This window comes from Urocitellus parryii, chromosome 2 (assembly GCF_045843805.1).
Source record: "Urocitellus parryii isolate mUroPar1 chromosome 2, mUroPar1.hap1, whole genome shotgun sequence".
In the NCBI taxonomy this organism is placed as follows: domain Eukaryota; kingdom Metazoa; phylum Chordata; class Mammalia; order Rodentia; family Sciuridae; genus Urocitellus; species Urocitellus parryii.
This window is the reverse complement of record NC_135532.1, coordinates 129,687,436-129,701,622: the sequence shown is the minus strand read 5'-3', so window position 1 is coordinate 129,701,622 and position 14,187 is coordinate 129,687,436. Positions and strand designations below refer to the sequence as shown.

General features: G+C 34.6%; 1 protein-coding gene across 3 annotated transcripts in view; it reads left to right on the top strand.

Moving 5' to 3' along the window:
- Mecom (MDS1 and EVI1 complex locus) overlaps positions 1–14,187 on the top strand; it is a 542,464-nt gene that overhangs the window by 515,294 nt on the left and 12,983 nt on the right. For all 3 annotated transcript variants that reach the window (XM_026394988.2, XM_077795307.1, XM_077795308.1), the window contains 3 exons: positions 4,668–4,694; positions 9,890–10,056; positions 11,148–11,225. In XM_026394988.2, the coding sequence (XP_026250773.1) occupies positions 4,668–4,694; positions 9,890–10,056; positions 11,148–11,225 (272 nt within the window). The remainder of the gene's footprint in view (positions 1–4,667; positions 4,695–9,889; positions 10,057–11,147; positions 11,226–14,187) is intronic.

The window sequence follows — 14,187 nt, the reverse complement described above, 5'->3', positions numbered from 1 at the left end:
ATATATGCAGTTTCTCATTACAAGGAAAACATAAAATGCTATTATCTGATGGGTTCATCTCTATGTCCCTACCCATTTGGTTATTTTTTGAAAACTGGTTTACTTATCAATCCTCATCTGGAGAATTGTATTGAGAGACCAAATATGTAAACATCTTGAATCTAATTCCCTGATATATGTTTCATTTTATTTTGTTATTGTTTAAAGAATACATGTTCTGGACTTTATTGATAGAAAAATTTTTATGAAAATGTCTCAAAACAGAGTAAATTAGTTTTGTTGCAATATACTCAAACCAAAAATGATGGTATTTTAATAAAATAGGTGAAAATTTATGTAAAGTTCCTTATAGAAAATTATGAGGTAATTAATTTGTCTGGGGATATGATTCTTTTTTTTTTCTCCTCTCTCTTCTTCACTTTTTCATGTATCCTTTCAAAATCATGAGCAAGAACATTAGAGCTGAAATACCATCTCCTGGGATGGTTGGAGAAATCCATTATTGTTCAAAAATTATCGCTCTAATTTAACTGAGAAAATACAGAATTTAGTATAAAAATTTTATAAATATTCCAGTTAGTATTAACTTGATAAAGAAAGGCTAAGACTAAGGTAACATCATTTATATAATTATGTTATGGAAAATTGTAAATGTTTATCAGTAAATATTTTATACTTAGGCTGATCTAAATAGCACTTGAAAACTTTTGTGGGCTGGTAATTCTCAATATGTATTTTGTAAGATCTCTGAATTCAGATATTGTATAAAAAGTACATCTCTCTTTATAACTTCCTAAGTATGAGTAATTAATTGTATTTATGAGGATATAATATGCATTTGATATTATAATACATTTAATTACAATAACCAATCTGATTATCATAGTCTGATAATCTTGAAAATTTAGTAATTAAATTGAGTATTATGGTCCATGGAATAATGGAGAAAAATAGGACTTTGGTTCAGTGTCTTTGAGCAATTAAGTCTATCTGCCTCTTCGTATTTTTTCTTTTCTTTGATACCAGGGATTGAACTCGGGGGCATTCAACCACTGAGTCACACCCATAGTCCTATTTTGTATTCTATTTAGAGACAGGGTCTCACTGAGTTGCTTAGCACCTCGCTTTTGCTGAGGCTGACTTTGAATTTGCGATCCTCCTGCTTCAGCCTCCTGAGCCACTGGTATTACAGGCATGTGCCACTGAACCGGGTTGGTTCTTAGTTTTCTTATCTGTAAAAATGAAAGAGTTGACTGTAAGATCCCCATCTACTCTGAAATTCAGACATCTCTAGCTAATCAAGGTAAATTTATTGGTTCATAAGATGGGCAGTTTTGTCTACCAACAAATAAGTCCATAGCTGCAAGCCACTATTATAAATATAGCATGTACATATTTTTTTAATAAAATAGTATGAGAGAAAATACATTAGCTTTTAATATTCCCAAAGTTAATGAAAGATGGCAAAAGATGAGGCTTGCACCCAGTGCGTGGAGCACAGGAGGGCCTTTCTTCAGATCTGCACAGATGGGGCAGTGCCTTTCTTTCCCCCACAGAATTGTCAGGTTTGGTGGAAGTGACTGCCTGTTGTGACATGCTTCTATTAGAACACGACCCAAGAGGGACATTCAAAATATGCAACACCCAGTGTGTCAGGAATACCGCCCTCCAGTCAGGATGGCTTGCTGCCCTTCTGGAGCAACAACTGGAGGTCTTGCTGTACCCACCATTAACATTCTATTTGCTGGATAGTGGGGCTGTCTGAGGGGTCTTTGAGGGTGAAGCACATTCAGTGTGCTTAAGGCAGAGGCTCTTTACCAACTACCACAGACTTATGTCATTGTTTTCAAAGCCATCATGGCTGTTTTAATGTGCAAGATTGCACACTGCTGGGAGATGGCAGGAGCAACTTGGTTCCTCCTCCAATTTTCATCAGATCTTAAGACCAAACGGTCTGTTCTTTCAGAAACTTCCCTTTGATGTTCCAAAGTCACAACAGATTTTTTTTTCTTTTTTTCTAGTACTCTACAATTCCATCCTAACCTCAAGATGTACCTTAAAACAAACAAAATATTAGATTTAGGGCTAGAAGTAATTGCTGCACAAATTGCTTTTCTGCTTATTAGCAAAAGTGCTGAAGTTTTGAGCAACAATAGTCAATCTCTCTGAGCCTTCTCAATGAGTACAATGGGAGCCCCACTCTCTGCCTGACTAGGGTTGCTGTAAAGATCAGTATTTACATGCAGGATGCGTTTTACTTGGTATGTGGAAGGACCTAATGGGAAAGATTTTATTATTATTATTATTATTATTATTATTTATATATGACAGCAGAATGCATTACAATTCTTATTACACATATAGAGCACAATTTTCTTATCTCTGGTTGTATACAAAGTATATTAGTGGATACAGAAGCATCCCATTGTGAATATAAAGGAATATTCTTAAAATACCCTCTTCTCATTCCCTGAGCCCAGTTTCTTTTCCATGTATCTGGGAGAATTTGGAAAGATACATACTGTGTTTTTGGCATGATCTCCCTGGGCAGCCGTAGGGGTGGCACAGAGCAAAAAGCCAAAAACAGAAAGGCAGGCCTCTGCTCTCAGAGCTTGCCAAGATTTCATAGCTAAATAAGAAAATGCATAAGAGCATTCATTGTTTCACTTTCAATTTAAAGTATATTGAAACAAATCACATGGTCCCTCTGGACTTCTGGATCTTCCTCTTCAAGGTAGAAATTACATCTGTCCTATCTACTTCTTAGGGTTATGCTAATAAAAAGTAGGTAATATTCTCAGTACTTTGGGGGAAAATCTAAAAAAAAAAAAGATATGTCAAGGCCTAGTAGTGGTATGCTCTAGGCAAATTTGATTTTGCGATTTTTCTTTATTATTGTATTCTACCAACACAGGCCTCCCTAGAGCATAATCCCTAGTCAACGATAAGTGAACATCTCAATAAATATTTATCCAATTGTATTGAAAGATAATTAGGCCTGCCATATGGAATAATAATATATGGTTTTAAAATTCTGTCAAAAATAATTAGAGGGTTTGATGAACTCATATATCAAAATTAAGAGAGGAATCCTCAGGGTCTAAGTTCCTCAGTTCTTAAAAGAAGTAATGTTTCCTCTCTCAGGCCACTAGAGGACTTATTTAGCCTTTCATTTTTCTCTTATAAATAAGTTAGTTTACTATGAGGAAAAATAAGCACTACAGAGACTAGCCATAGATAAGCAGCTGAAATTATTTATGATGTCTTATTTTAAATTATAATTTTGAGAAGCTGGTAATGGCTATCAATGGGTGAACTGGAAGGGTCAGTGTTACTGTGCCATCCCCAGTGTCCATGCCTTTGATTTCTATTTGGGTATTTGTCAATCACATTGACAGCTCATTGGAACTACCATAGAAATCATTGGGCAATTATGCCATTGTGCAAGTAGTTACTACTCCTTCGTTTGATTTTCCTAGTTTGAATATTATTTTTAGCTATTCATGCATTTTATTTTTAAAGGTGTGGTTTTGTATGCATTTGCAAAAAGAGATTATCTTTTACTTAAGCTTCTTTTTTCATTCATCTCTACATTTTTGGTTTTTTGTTTTGTTTTTATTGACACCTCCACCTTATCCTGTTACTACAGTCCAAGGAACTGAGAATAAGTTATCTTTTTCCCAAGTTGTCATTTCTATATTGATGTGAAAATCACTTCAATCTTGCTATTCATGATCTATTTTGCCTTCACAAAGTGTTTTCTATTGTCATATTCTTCAGAAATTAAGATTTCAGCATTTTAAATCTACATAACTTCTTTATTCAAGATGCCAAAATTTATGAAATAAAAATATAGATTTATCCCCTTATCAAATAAAATAAGATTATTAAGGGTATAATCTTTGTGTTTCCTGGGGCACGTAACTACTGAGCCACAACCCCAGCCTTTTTTATATTTTATTAAAGACTGGGTCTCACTAAGTTGCTTAGGTCCTCAGTAAATTGCTGAGGCTGGCTTTGAACTCGTGATCCTCCTGCCTCAGCCTCTAGAGCTGCTGGGATCATAGGAGTGTGCTTCCCAGTGAATCCTGCCATCAATTGTAATAAATAATGGGACCTTTTTTCGTTCTTTTAATTAATATTCTTAAGAGTTCTGCCAACTGATGGTCTGAGATCCTCGTTATCAAGCAATGAATTTCCAAGAACATCACCTTTTTGTTACTGAACTATTCACATCTTAGTAAATACTGTATTTCATTTATTATTGACAATATAAAATGCAAGAAATTGGATTTTTTGCAGGAAATTAATTACTTTTTAATTATTGAAGGAAATTTTAGAGAACTCATTTTGCAGTGAGTAAAAATTAAAAGGGAGCATCTGCTTTGCTTTAAGACTTGCTAGTAGGTAGCATTTAGCTTTCTTAGAATAAAAAACATTCTTGGTTTATAACCTTGTTTCTAAAGTTTATTTTAGGTAATAGAGGAAGCTCAGCAATATTATGAAAATACTCAGTTTTTCATTTCCTAAGCTTTTACTCAAGGTACAGTTACATCATAAGCCAAAATTACTAAATTAGGATAAATGTTAATTTCTCAAAGGATAGATTGCAATAAAGATACCAACACAGAAGTAATTTTTTGTTTTTGTTTCAATTTTGCTCCCAGTTCCAACTGCCTGATCAGAGAACTTGGGTAAGTTTCCTACTTATATTTTTAACTAAAGTAATGTAGCATTTAAAAGAAAACAGCTTACATTTTAAATTGCTGGACATACATAATGGATTCTGAGCCCCTTTCCATTAAATGATATGGCTACAACAGATAACTTCCCTACTTTATCAAGTTGCACAATACTTTCAGATATAATTGTGCATTTATTAACCTAGAAATTGTTTATGGAACGATTTTGTTTGATACATCTGACCCATTCCACATAATTCTTCCTTGATATGGACACCTGAGAGTATGTTGTTAAAGAAGGCTTCACATGGGCCAGTAAGTGGAAATAACCATTATTTGGGGGACAGCATGTTAAAGATAAGTTCAATAAAGCCTTCACAGGATAAAACTTAGACTTGTGTAGACGCAGGCTGGCATTGGAATTCTCATTCATATATCCCAAGGCAGAAATTGGTTCTGGCTATTTGGAAATGAAACTAAATGTTAAAAAATCCTTATCTGACTAGTGAATGGATCTTTTAGCATGGAGTCTCAACTTCTAGTTACTATTTCCAGAAACGGTCAGTTTCAGTAAATGGTACGAGGGAACAGATTTATATTTTTACTGGTAAAGTCATTTAGGATATAAAAAATCCTGCTTAACTTCTCACCTCCAAATACAACCTGGTCAATGGAAAAAAATATATATCTCAAAATTTTCTGTAAGTATATGTACATTTACTTCTTTACTTAAAATTATGCTAATTTATGAGGAATGGGGAAAATCTTGGAGCATAGTCCAGCTGTCCTTTAAAAGCCACTATATTGTTATTATAAACTGCATTTAGTTGGAGCACTTTCACACTTTAGCACTTACCTATTTATTCTATCTGGTGTTAGTTTTTTTCTTTACAAGGAATACCTCTAATTTCTCTCTTATGTGTAATATATGACAAATTGTCATTTTTCTTATTCTGGTGGACTTTAAAGGATTAAATTTATTTATTTCAAAAGTAAAAACAATTTTTGGAAAGAGGAGAGAGAAAGAGAGAGAGAGACTGTGTATGTGTGTGTGTGTGTGTGTGTGTGTGTGTGTGTGTGTGTGTTAGTTGTGCAGTCTATGGGCTTGTTCTTTGATCATCCTGGCCTATATCTCCAGGATCCCTTCTCTGTCTTTCCTGGCAGGAGTCTGTCCTGAGTGTTATGCCTCATGACCCTCATCTTTTCTAAGGTGTAGTATGATTTGGCAGTAGCTAAACTGTTAGTTACTTAAAGCTGGAGGTGTTAACCCCCTACACACATGACCAACTATCAAAGCCCATTCAGATTTTAAGTTGGATTCCCTGTTATAATATAAGAGCAAAGCAACTACCATTGCAATGCTCTGGACAAATTTCTACTCCATCACAGATTTCTCAGGGCTGCGATTCACATCTGTGTTATAAAACAGATACTAGTAGGAAATATTTAAGATATATGCTTATAAATTTTAGGGGTAAAAATCTCTATGTGATTTCATAATCATGACTGCTGAATATGGTGCATGGTGTGAGATAAACATGAAGTATGAATATTTACTTCTCCCTCAAATGACCATGACTTTGTGATTTCTCAAGATTATGAAGTGAATAAATATAGAAAGCTACCCAGTCTACAAACTTTCCCATCATTAGTTATTTATGAATAGTTAGTTATTTTATGATAAAGACATGTGTAATTTAATTGTGAAACTTTAGGTCACATAATTCATGGTGCCTTTGGACATATCATTTCATATAATCAGGTTGTCATTTTAATAGTTTTAATGAGAAAATTTTTTTATGTCATCAGTCCTTGGCTGCCAGATAATAAATGTTAGGCTGAGCGCTTAGGACTCAGTTGATGATATCTTGCCTGCTGAAATGTTTTTAAAAATACTAGCTTTATTTGACTAGAGATATAGCTACATTTTTGGTAGGAGCTAGGGAATTGTGTCTAAATATTAGTTTGCGTCAGTATGAAGTTAATAGCCTCTTGGGGACTCAAAGGAGGTGAAACAACTTCCTCTTCCAGACATCTGGCTGCAGATACCATCAACAATTATTATATATGTAAATAAAAATTACTGTTCCATAGAAAAAAACTGTCATTTACTGATCTAAGATTAGCCTAAGACATCAATGGGTCACATGGTAATTCATTTCTAAAATATATGATCTAAGTTCTCTCCCCTTCAATTTCCCTATGCTCAGCAAATTTCTTATTCATAGTGGTACACATTACATTTTTAACGGATTTTTTTCATAATTAGAAAATATAAAGCCAGATATGTCCCATCCATTCCAATTAATTGATTTTTAAAATACTAGTTAGACTTTAAAATGAAGGTCAAAACTTGTTACATATTCTGTGAGTCAGGCCCGATAGAAGAAAAAGTTGGAGTTCTGCCCCATATGTTAGGTAAACTATCTTAACCCAATACCTTGATCTACAGTATAGACTAGAGTTGACATTGGTCACAGAGTTGCTAAACTACCCCAACTGGCAGATGCTAAGTCACTTCAGTTTTGATGGGGACACATTTTTTTCAACTGAGGTCAAGAGCTATAAGAGCAAATCTTAAGATGAAAGGAGTATTCAATGATAGGTTTTATGTCACTTTGGTTGTTGCTAGCTGAGCAGAATGTGCGTGTGTGCATGTGCATGCACACTCGACTACATGTGGTATTAAGAGCTATCCTTAGCTCACTTCCCATCTTCCTCCTCTCCCTTTCCTCCTCCGATTTAATCCTCTCTTCATTTGATATCAGAAGCCAAAGGTGGGGGTGGCTTCTAAGAGAAGCACTAGGCCATCCATATTCTTTCCCCTATTGTCTTTAAGAATGTCATTATTTAGCCATCATGTCCATAATATATTTTCTTGTGTCTTGATGGTTTTCTCAAATTGAAACAGTTTGAGATAAAGTAATCACAGTGATCTTTCTTCAAAGGAGCTAGCTATTAGCAGCTACTAAAGCAAGACACATTTCTCAACAGCCAATTGCTCTCAAATAACTTGAAGGACTTGTAGTTTATGTGTGCTAGAGATGAAAGCTGAGAATAATAGTAGTCATGAGTAAGCTATTTTCCATATAAAAGGGAAAGTGTTTCTATAAGATGTATTGCTGCAGGAATCTGAGTGTGTCAGCGGGACAGACCCTCCAGTGATTTAAAACCACTTGATAATGAAACTTTGCCCAAATATTAAATGTACATAAATAAAACATTTATAATCATCACCCATGCACTTACTGTTCTTCCCAATAAATACATGCAACCATGACCCTTACCCTTGCTTGTTACTGCTAATCAGCTTGAAGACCAGAGGTCATTTTTCACTTAGACAATGTATTCCACCGTGGAGGGAATATCAAAATGATTTTCTGCAAGGAACAATTAGAAGGAATAAATGCAAATAAAATAGTATCATAAAATATTTCTGGATTGATTTTTAATAAATAAAATCCAAAGTAGTGTGGAAATGTTAATGCCCTGCCTAGAAGGGGATAATGACTGTATTCTGCAGAGACAGAATTTCCTCCAACCTCTCTGAGCAACATCATCATTCCATATCTCTGCCCTGTGATCAGTATGTGTCAAAATCCTTCATAGTGACAAATGTGCTGTCCACTTGCATCTGTGGAGAATGTTTTAGCAGCTGAGTGATTATGAATCAAACCCTTGAGCTTATAGCCCTTACCGCCTCCCAATGCGTTCACATTTGTCGTCTGACAAGTAAATGTATCTTGACTTTCCTCTGAGATTTTTTTGCACTGTGTTTGATGAAAGACATTTGGCAAATTGGCAGTGGTACCCTGTACATTGCAATTTGTAGCTAGCATTAGGAGTCCGGGCATGAAATGAGAGGGCAGGTTTCAGGATAAAGAGAAAAGAAAGAGAGCTAACTAGAACATGAATAGGCATTTGAAGAATCAAACATAAAATATTTCCTTCATGAGAAGAGAATCGTGTTAGGGCCATTCTTGTTAGCATTTGGCTCTAGATTAAGAAGTTGGTGTAACTTCGTATTCCTTTTTTTTTTTTTGTAGGAAATGCTGTTTTTTATTTTTAATGTGAGCTTATAAATTAGATCTCTGTCTTTCTTGCTGTCTCATCAACGAAGTAGTTAGCCTCTTGGGTTGACCAGTTGCTTGGATTTGTGGTTATTACCATCTAGTCCTTATGTGTCCTCAGAAGCATACAGAATGCATTCAGAGCCTTTTAAGTAGGTATTTCCCCAGAGGTGTAAGGAGAACCAAAACTGTAAATAGTAAGTGATTTGATATAACAAGATGGCTTGTCTACTTAAAAATTTGGTTGTTAACCTAGCTTCCGCATAAAATGCAGGCACTGAGAAAACTTAACATTTTGAGAGGGCTTAAGGAGAGGAGAAGGTCCCTCTAACCGTAGACATTAAAGATCAAACTGACTTTAAAATGCCACCCTCTAATTGTGACTCTATCAACTGTGTGTGTAGGTAAATTAAAACTTGATTATTATAAGCAAAATCAATTAGGTTGTTAGAATTAGGCAAAATTTTTATTCATGTATATTTCTGTAAGAGTATGATTATGTGCCCATCTCCCCGTCTTATAAAGTGCACATCAAGTTACATGAAAACTTGATCAATTGTCATTTCAGCTCAAATCTTTATCCAGACAGATTAATATTTCATCAAAATTGTTCATATGTGATCCTACTTAAACATTCTGATACTAATTTAACATACTCTTAGGCAATATACCTCTTGTACATTTTCTTTCTTCTTTTTTTACTTTTTGGATTACACATATTTGACTTAAGCTGAGTCTTTGGTCTCATGATTTTTATTACCTAGGCAAGATATATATCATCTTTCCCTAAAATTCCAGTTTTTTATTGACATCCATAACAGTGCTATTAATTAAATAAAATGTTGATTTGATTTGATTACGTCTTTTAGGTATTTTATCAGATTGTTATAAAACATTTTAACTAAGGTCTTATGAGTAAAGTTCACCTAGCATCATATAAGCTTGGTTCTACCTTTATTTCCACAATCAAATATCTTGTGGTTTAATGTTGAGACCCTACAATTTTTTTTTCCAAACTCATTTTATTCAGAAAATTTGACCCTTTCCCATTAATAATGGTTTTTGTTTGCCAGTGATTAGTACAGAAGGAAAAATGTCTGATCAGACCCTGCATGGTCCTGTGCTTTTGCCTTTCAGATGTCAGCTATTGAAAACATGGCAGAAAAGCTAGAGAGCTTCAGTGCCCTGAAGCCCGAGGCCAGCGAGCTTCTCCAGTCGGTGCCCTCTATGTTCAACTTTAGAGCACCTCCCAATACCCTGCCTGAGAACCTACTGCGGAAGGGAAAAGAGCGTTATACCTGCAGGTAACCTGCAAAGTTAATTATGGCTGACTTTCCAAAAATCTCCCCTCTGATTTCAAAAGGCCCTTTTGTTTTTTCTGGAAATTATTCTTGATTGGATGACTAATAGAAACCATGATAGATTTCAGGCACTTCAAAGTGTTCTTTATTTAGTGAGATATAAAAATAGTGGTTTTAAAAAATTATTATTAAATGAGAATTTTAACACAGGCCATTTGGTTGTGATGAATGAGGTTGGAAACAGTCCAACTACTATCTACTTGTCTCACTTTGATATTTATGAATTTTCTTTCACAGTTAATTATTTTCATCCAAAGGTAAAATACTACTGTCCTCCAGTATACATTTATTAATTGTCATGGCAATGGGGAGTAACACCATTCGTGAAGGATGAATAGTTCATAAGTAAAAAAGAAAACTAGAGAATAAATTTTTTAGTTACTTATGAGTAGAAGAGTAAAGCTTGTCTTTATATTTCTGTTTTTCTGTATTAAAAAATAAATTAGATGCTTATAATTTTTTATTTGTCCTCAGAAAATTGTGCTATCTGACTCAGGCATATCAATTTATCTGCTCTTAGGAAAATGTGTCACTTTCTTTCCAGAAAGGCTTTTATGGGAACATACCTTGATGGATGAAGTCTCAGGATCTTGTCTGATCTGATACCACTCAATGTGCAGAGAGTTGTCACTATGGCTGACATGTAAAATGAGTTGAAACCTTTGAAATATGTTTACATCCACCCAGAATCACAAACTCTTGTCATTTTTTTATCCCCTTGTCTGGTTCAGTTTTGTGAATGTAAAGATACGGAGTTAATAAAAGAGGCATATGGGGGTCATCAAAACTAAAGTCTATTTTCATAAACTGCTTACTTATGCACGAGCAAATTCAACCAGATCTCTTAGTGCAGCCTTTATTTGTAGAGTTATTTATATCTGTAGAATGGCTTTGTTGCAAATTTTAAATACCAAAGACATGTGAGTTCCATGCAAGATTAATTAAATCAGGAATAAGCATCTGGCTGCTCTGCAGCGCGAGTGAAATAAAGTTGACTGTGCTGACTTTCTCTTATAAACATCTTTTCATAACAGATACTGTGGCAAGATTTTTCCAAGGTCTGCAAACCTAACACGACATTTGAGAACCCACACAGGAGAGCAGCCGTACAGGTCTGACAGTGATTCTTCTAAATATCTTGATAAATAATGTAAAATTCAAACTGCACTCCTAGGCACAAGTTTAAAGGAAGCTACTTTTATCTGTGGCTGAATGAATGTGTACTCAGTGCTGAGTCAAGGAAGAATTGTCTGATTGCTAGGATCTAAATTTAGAAGAGTCCCATATTCTTTAGCCAAGGCTTCCTACCTATCAGTTTAAAAGTTCTGGGTCAGAGTTTACTAAAGAATAAGCATTTAACAGACGCTAGTCATTTAAAAAATTATTTATTATTACTTCAGTGCTCTTTCTCAATCCCTACTATTTTAGTTGACAAAAATTAAAACATTACATCTTCCATTTCCCAAACCTTGACTCTCTGCTAGGAATTAATAGTCTATACATACTTTGTTTTCTCAGCACAGCAAACCAGTGTCCTCAGGTCACAATAGGAAGTTTAAAAAAAAAAAAAATCTTAAGCATCAGGAAGAGGGAAAAAAAAAACATATGTAACTGGAGATAAAACAGATAATATAGAGTATATTAAAGGAAAAGGGCCAATTCTATCAACAATTTCCTGAAGTACCTATTAGTTCATTCTATTAAATGTCAAAATTAGCAATATGACAAAAACATCTAATTTTAATGTTATTGTTTATAAAAGAAAGAAAATAAGCAACGTAGCCCCTTCCAGTTTTAAAATAAGACCTACATTTTTTAATGTGCAATTCTTCATGAACAGTATTAGGAACTCATATTTTTTCCAAGAAAGAATGGTATTTATCTCAAGTTATATCATAATTTCATTCTCCTTTGAAATTCTTATGCATTTCATGTGTTTAAAATTATTTGGGTCTGAATACTAACATTTTTTTTTAAATAAGTAAATTATACAGTTTCAGAGGTTTTTTGTTTGTTTGTTTTTTACATGCAAGAATGAGACAATGGGCAGAAGCCAATGCTCATTTGAAGATAATCAAAATTTTAGAACAATAGAAAGACTTAAACTCAAAAACATCACAGTGTTTTATAAATTTCCTTGATATCCTGCATATTTTATAAATCACTGATCATACATGATGTTTTTACTTTACACATAATAGGATGTGCTTAGTCAAAAAGATCTTTTAGAGATATTAACAATGGGAAATTTTCGATAATTTCTCCTTAGGAGAAAATTCCATCTTCTGGGGATTCTGATTAAGGAGAAGAAAAGATTTGCACCTTTATGTTTTGTTATGGCCCAGGGTACTGGTATGCAATGATGATACCATGCTCTACCTACTCCTTCTCTGTACCTGAATGCACTAGTTTTAATTTTTTCCTCATAAATTGTAGTACTGTACATGTATTTTTTAAAAAACAAAAACCAGCAGAGCTGGAGATCTTAAACAATGTTTTTTTCCAGCCCTTCCCTCTGTTTTGCAAATAAAGACAGGGAGGGAGGGGAGAGAGAGAAAGAAAGCTAGGGTGGGGGGAGGGAAGGAGAGGGAGGGAAGGAGGGAGAGAGGGAGGGGGAAAGAGAGAGAACCAGGCAAGAGCTCACTAACTGCCTCTGTGAAGTCTGGTACCAACAGAGTCGAAATTAAAATCCAGGCCCAGAACTCTCACATCTGGGTTTTTCTCTTACAATCCTCTTGACCACCTTATCTACATCCAATAACCAGGAAGGCCTGATAATATACTACTCATGATAGAATTATTCATTTTAAGAATTTCTGGAACTTTGATCTGATTTGAACTGATTATTTTTTTAACCATCTATTAATTCATTGGAGTAGAAAGGAATGATTTTTTAAAAGAATTTTTATTTAGACTGCTTACCCCTCTGGCCAAGATGTTAGCAGAAGAGAGATATAAGGTAACAGCTTATCATGATATAAAACATCCCTGTGGGCCAATTTTATTAAGATTTGAGAAGATGATGTCTACTAGATTTGGAAGAGCTCCTTTTGCTTATAATCAGGAAGTCGGAAGTATGTCCTAGACTATATCTCTCTTCCTCATGATTTGTGTAAAAAATGAGTGAAAATTTTTCTAAAATGTTTGATGGGAGTTTAGGTTTTCTCTGCAGTATTGGCTAAGTTGTTCGGCTTCATACAACATAATCGTGTTCCATGTACCTTGCTTCTATTACAGTGGGCCTTTGAATAAACAAAGCTATTTCAAAGTCAGCTGTGATTCCACATACTTATTTTTCAGAAGTAGAGGCTGAAAGGGTACAACCACTATCAACATGGGGTTCCACACAGTTTATCTTAATATGATAAGCAAGAAAAGTTGAGGAACTTCATGAGGCCAGAACAGTTTTTAAGGGGGAAGAATTAAAGCAGTCCTTAAGTTGGTTTACTCATACTACGCCAAAGCGACTATTCAACAGATTTGTTTTTCCTACTGAACTGCCTAGACTTTTGGTATCACGTAAGGACAGCTGTAGAAGCCCAAGGACCTGGAGTGGAATGGAGTGATTTCTGATTTAGAGCCCTTGAACTTGAGTCTGCAATCAGAAGAGGGAAGATAAGGGCCCTTCACACATGGAAGAATGAGTTAAGAATGTTCTGGCCACTGTTAGAAATTTTCACTTAAAAGTCACTTGGAAAAAGTCAGTTTTTTTTTTTTAAGCAACACACACACACACACACACACACACATACACACACACATCACAGCACATAAACAAATGATGGACTCTTTATCTTCTAATGCCAGTAGAGAATAACTCCATTAATTACAAAACCCACTTTTCTTCCTCATTGATAAGAACTGGTGGGTATGCTGGGGTCTTGCATTTTATATTTTTACTTGATACCAAAAAAAAAAAACTTTAAAATGATTTTATTTTATTTTTTAAATCTAATTGAAGGCAGAAACAATTAACCAACCAATAATAAGTGCTTTCTTGAAAACCTGACCTCCTTTGAATCTATACTGAGACTGCAAACTCCTGAAGAAACATTGAAATGGAAAATTAGGAGA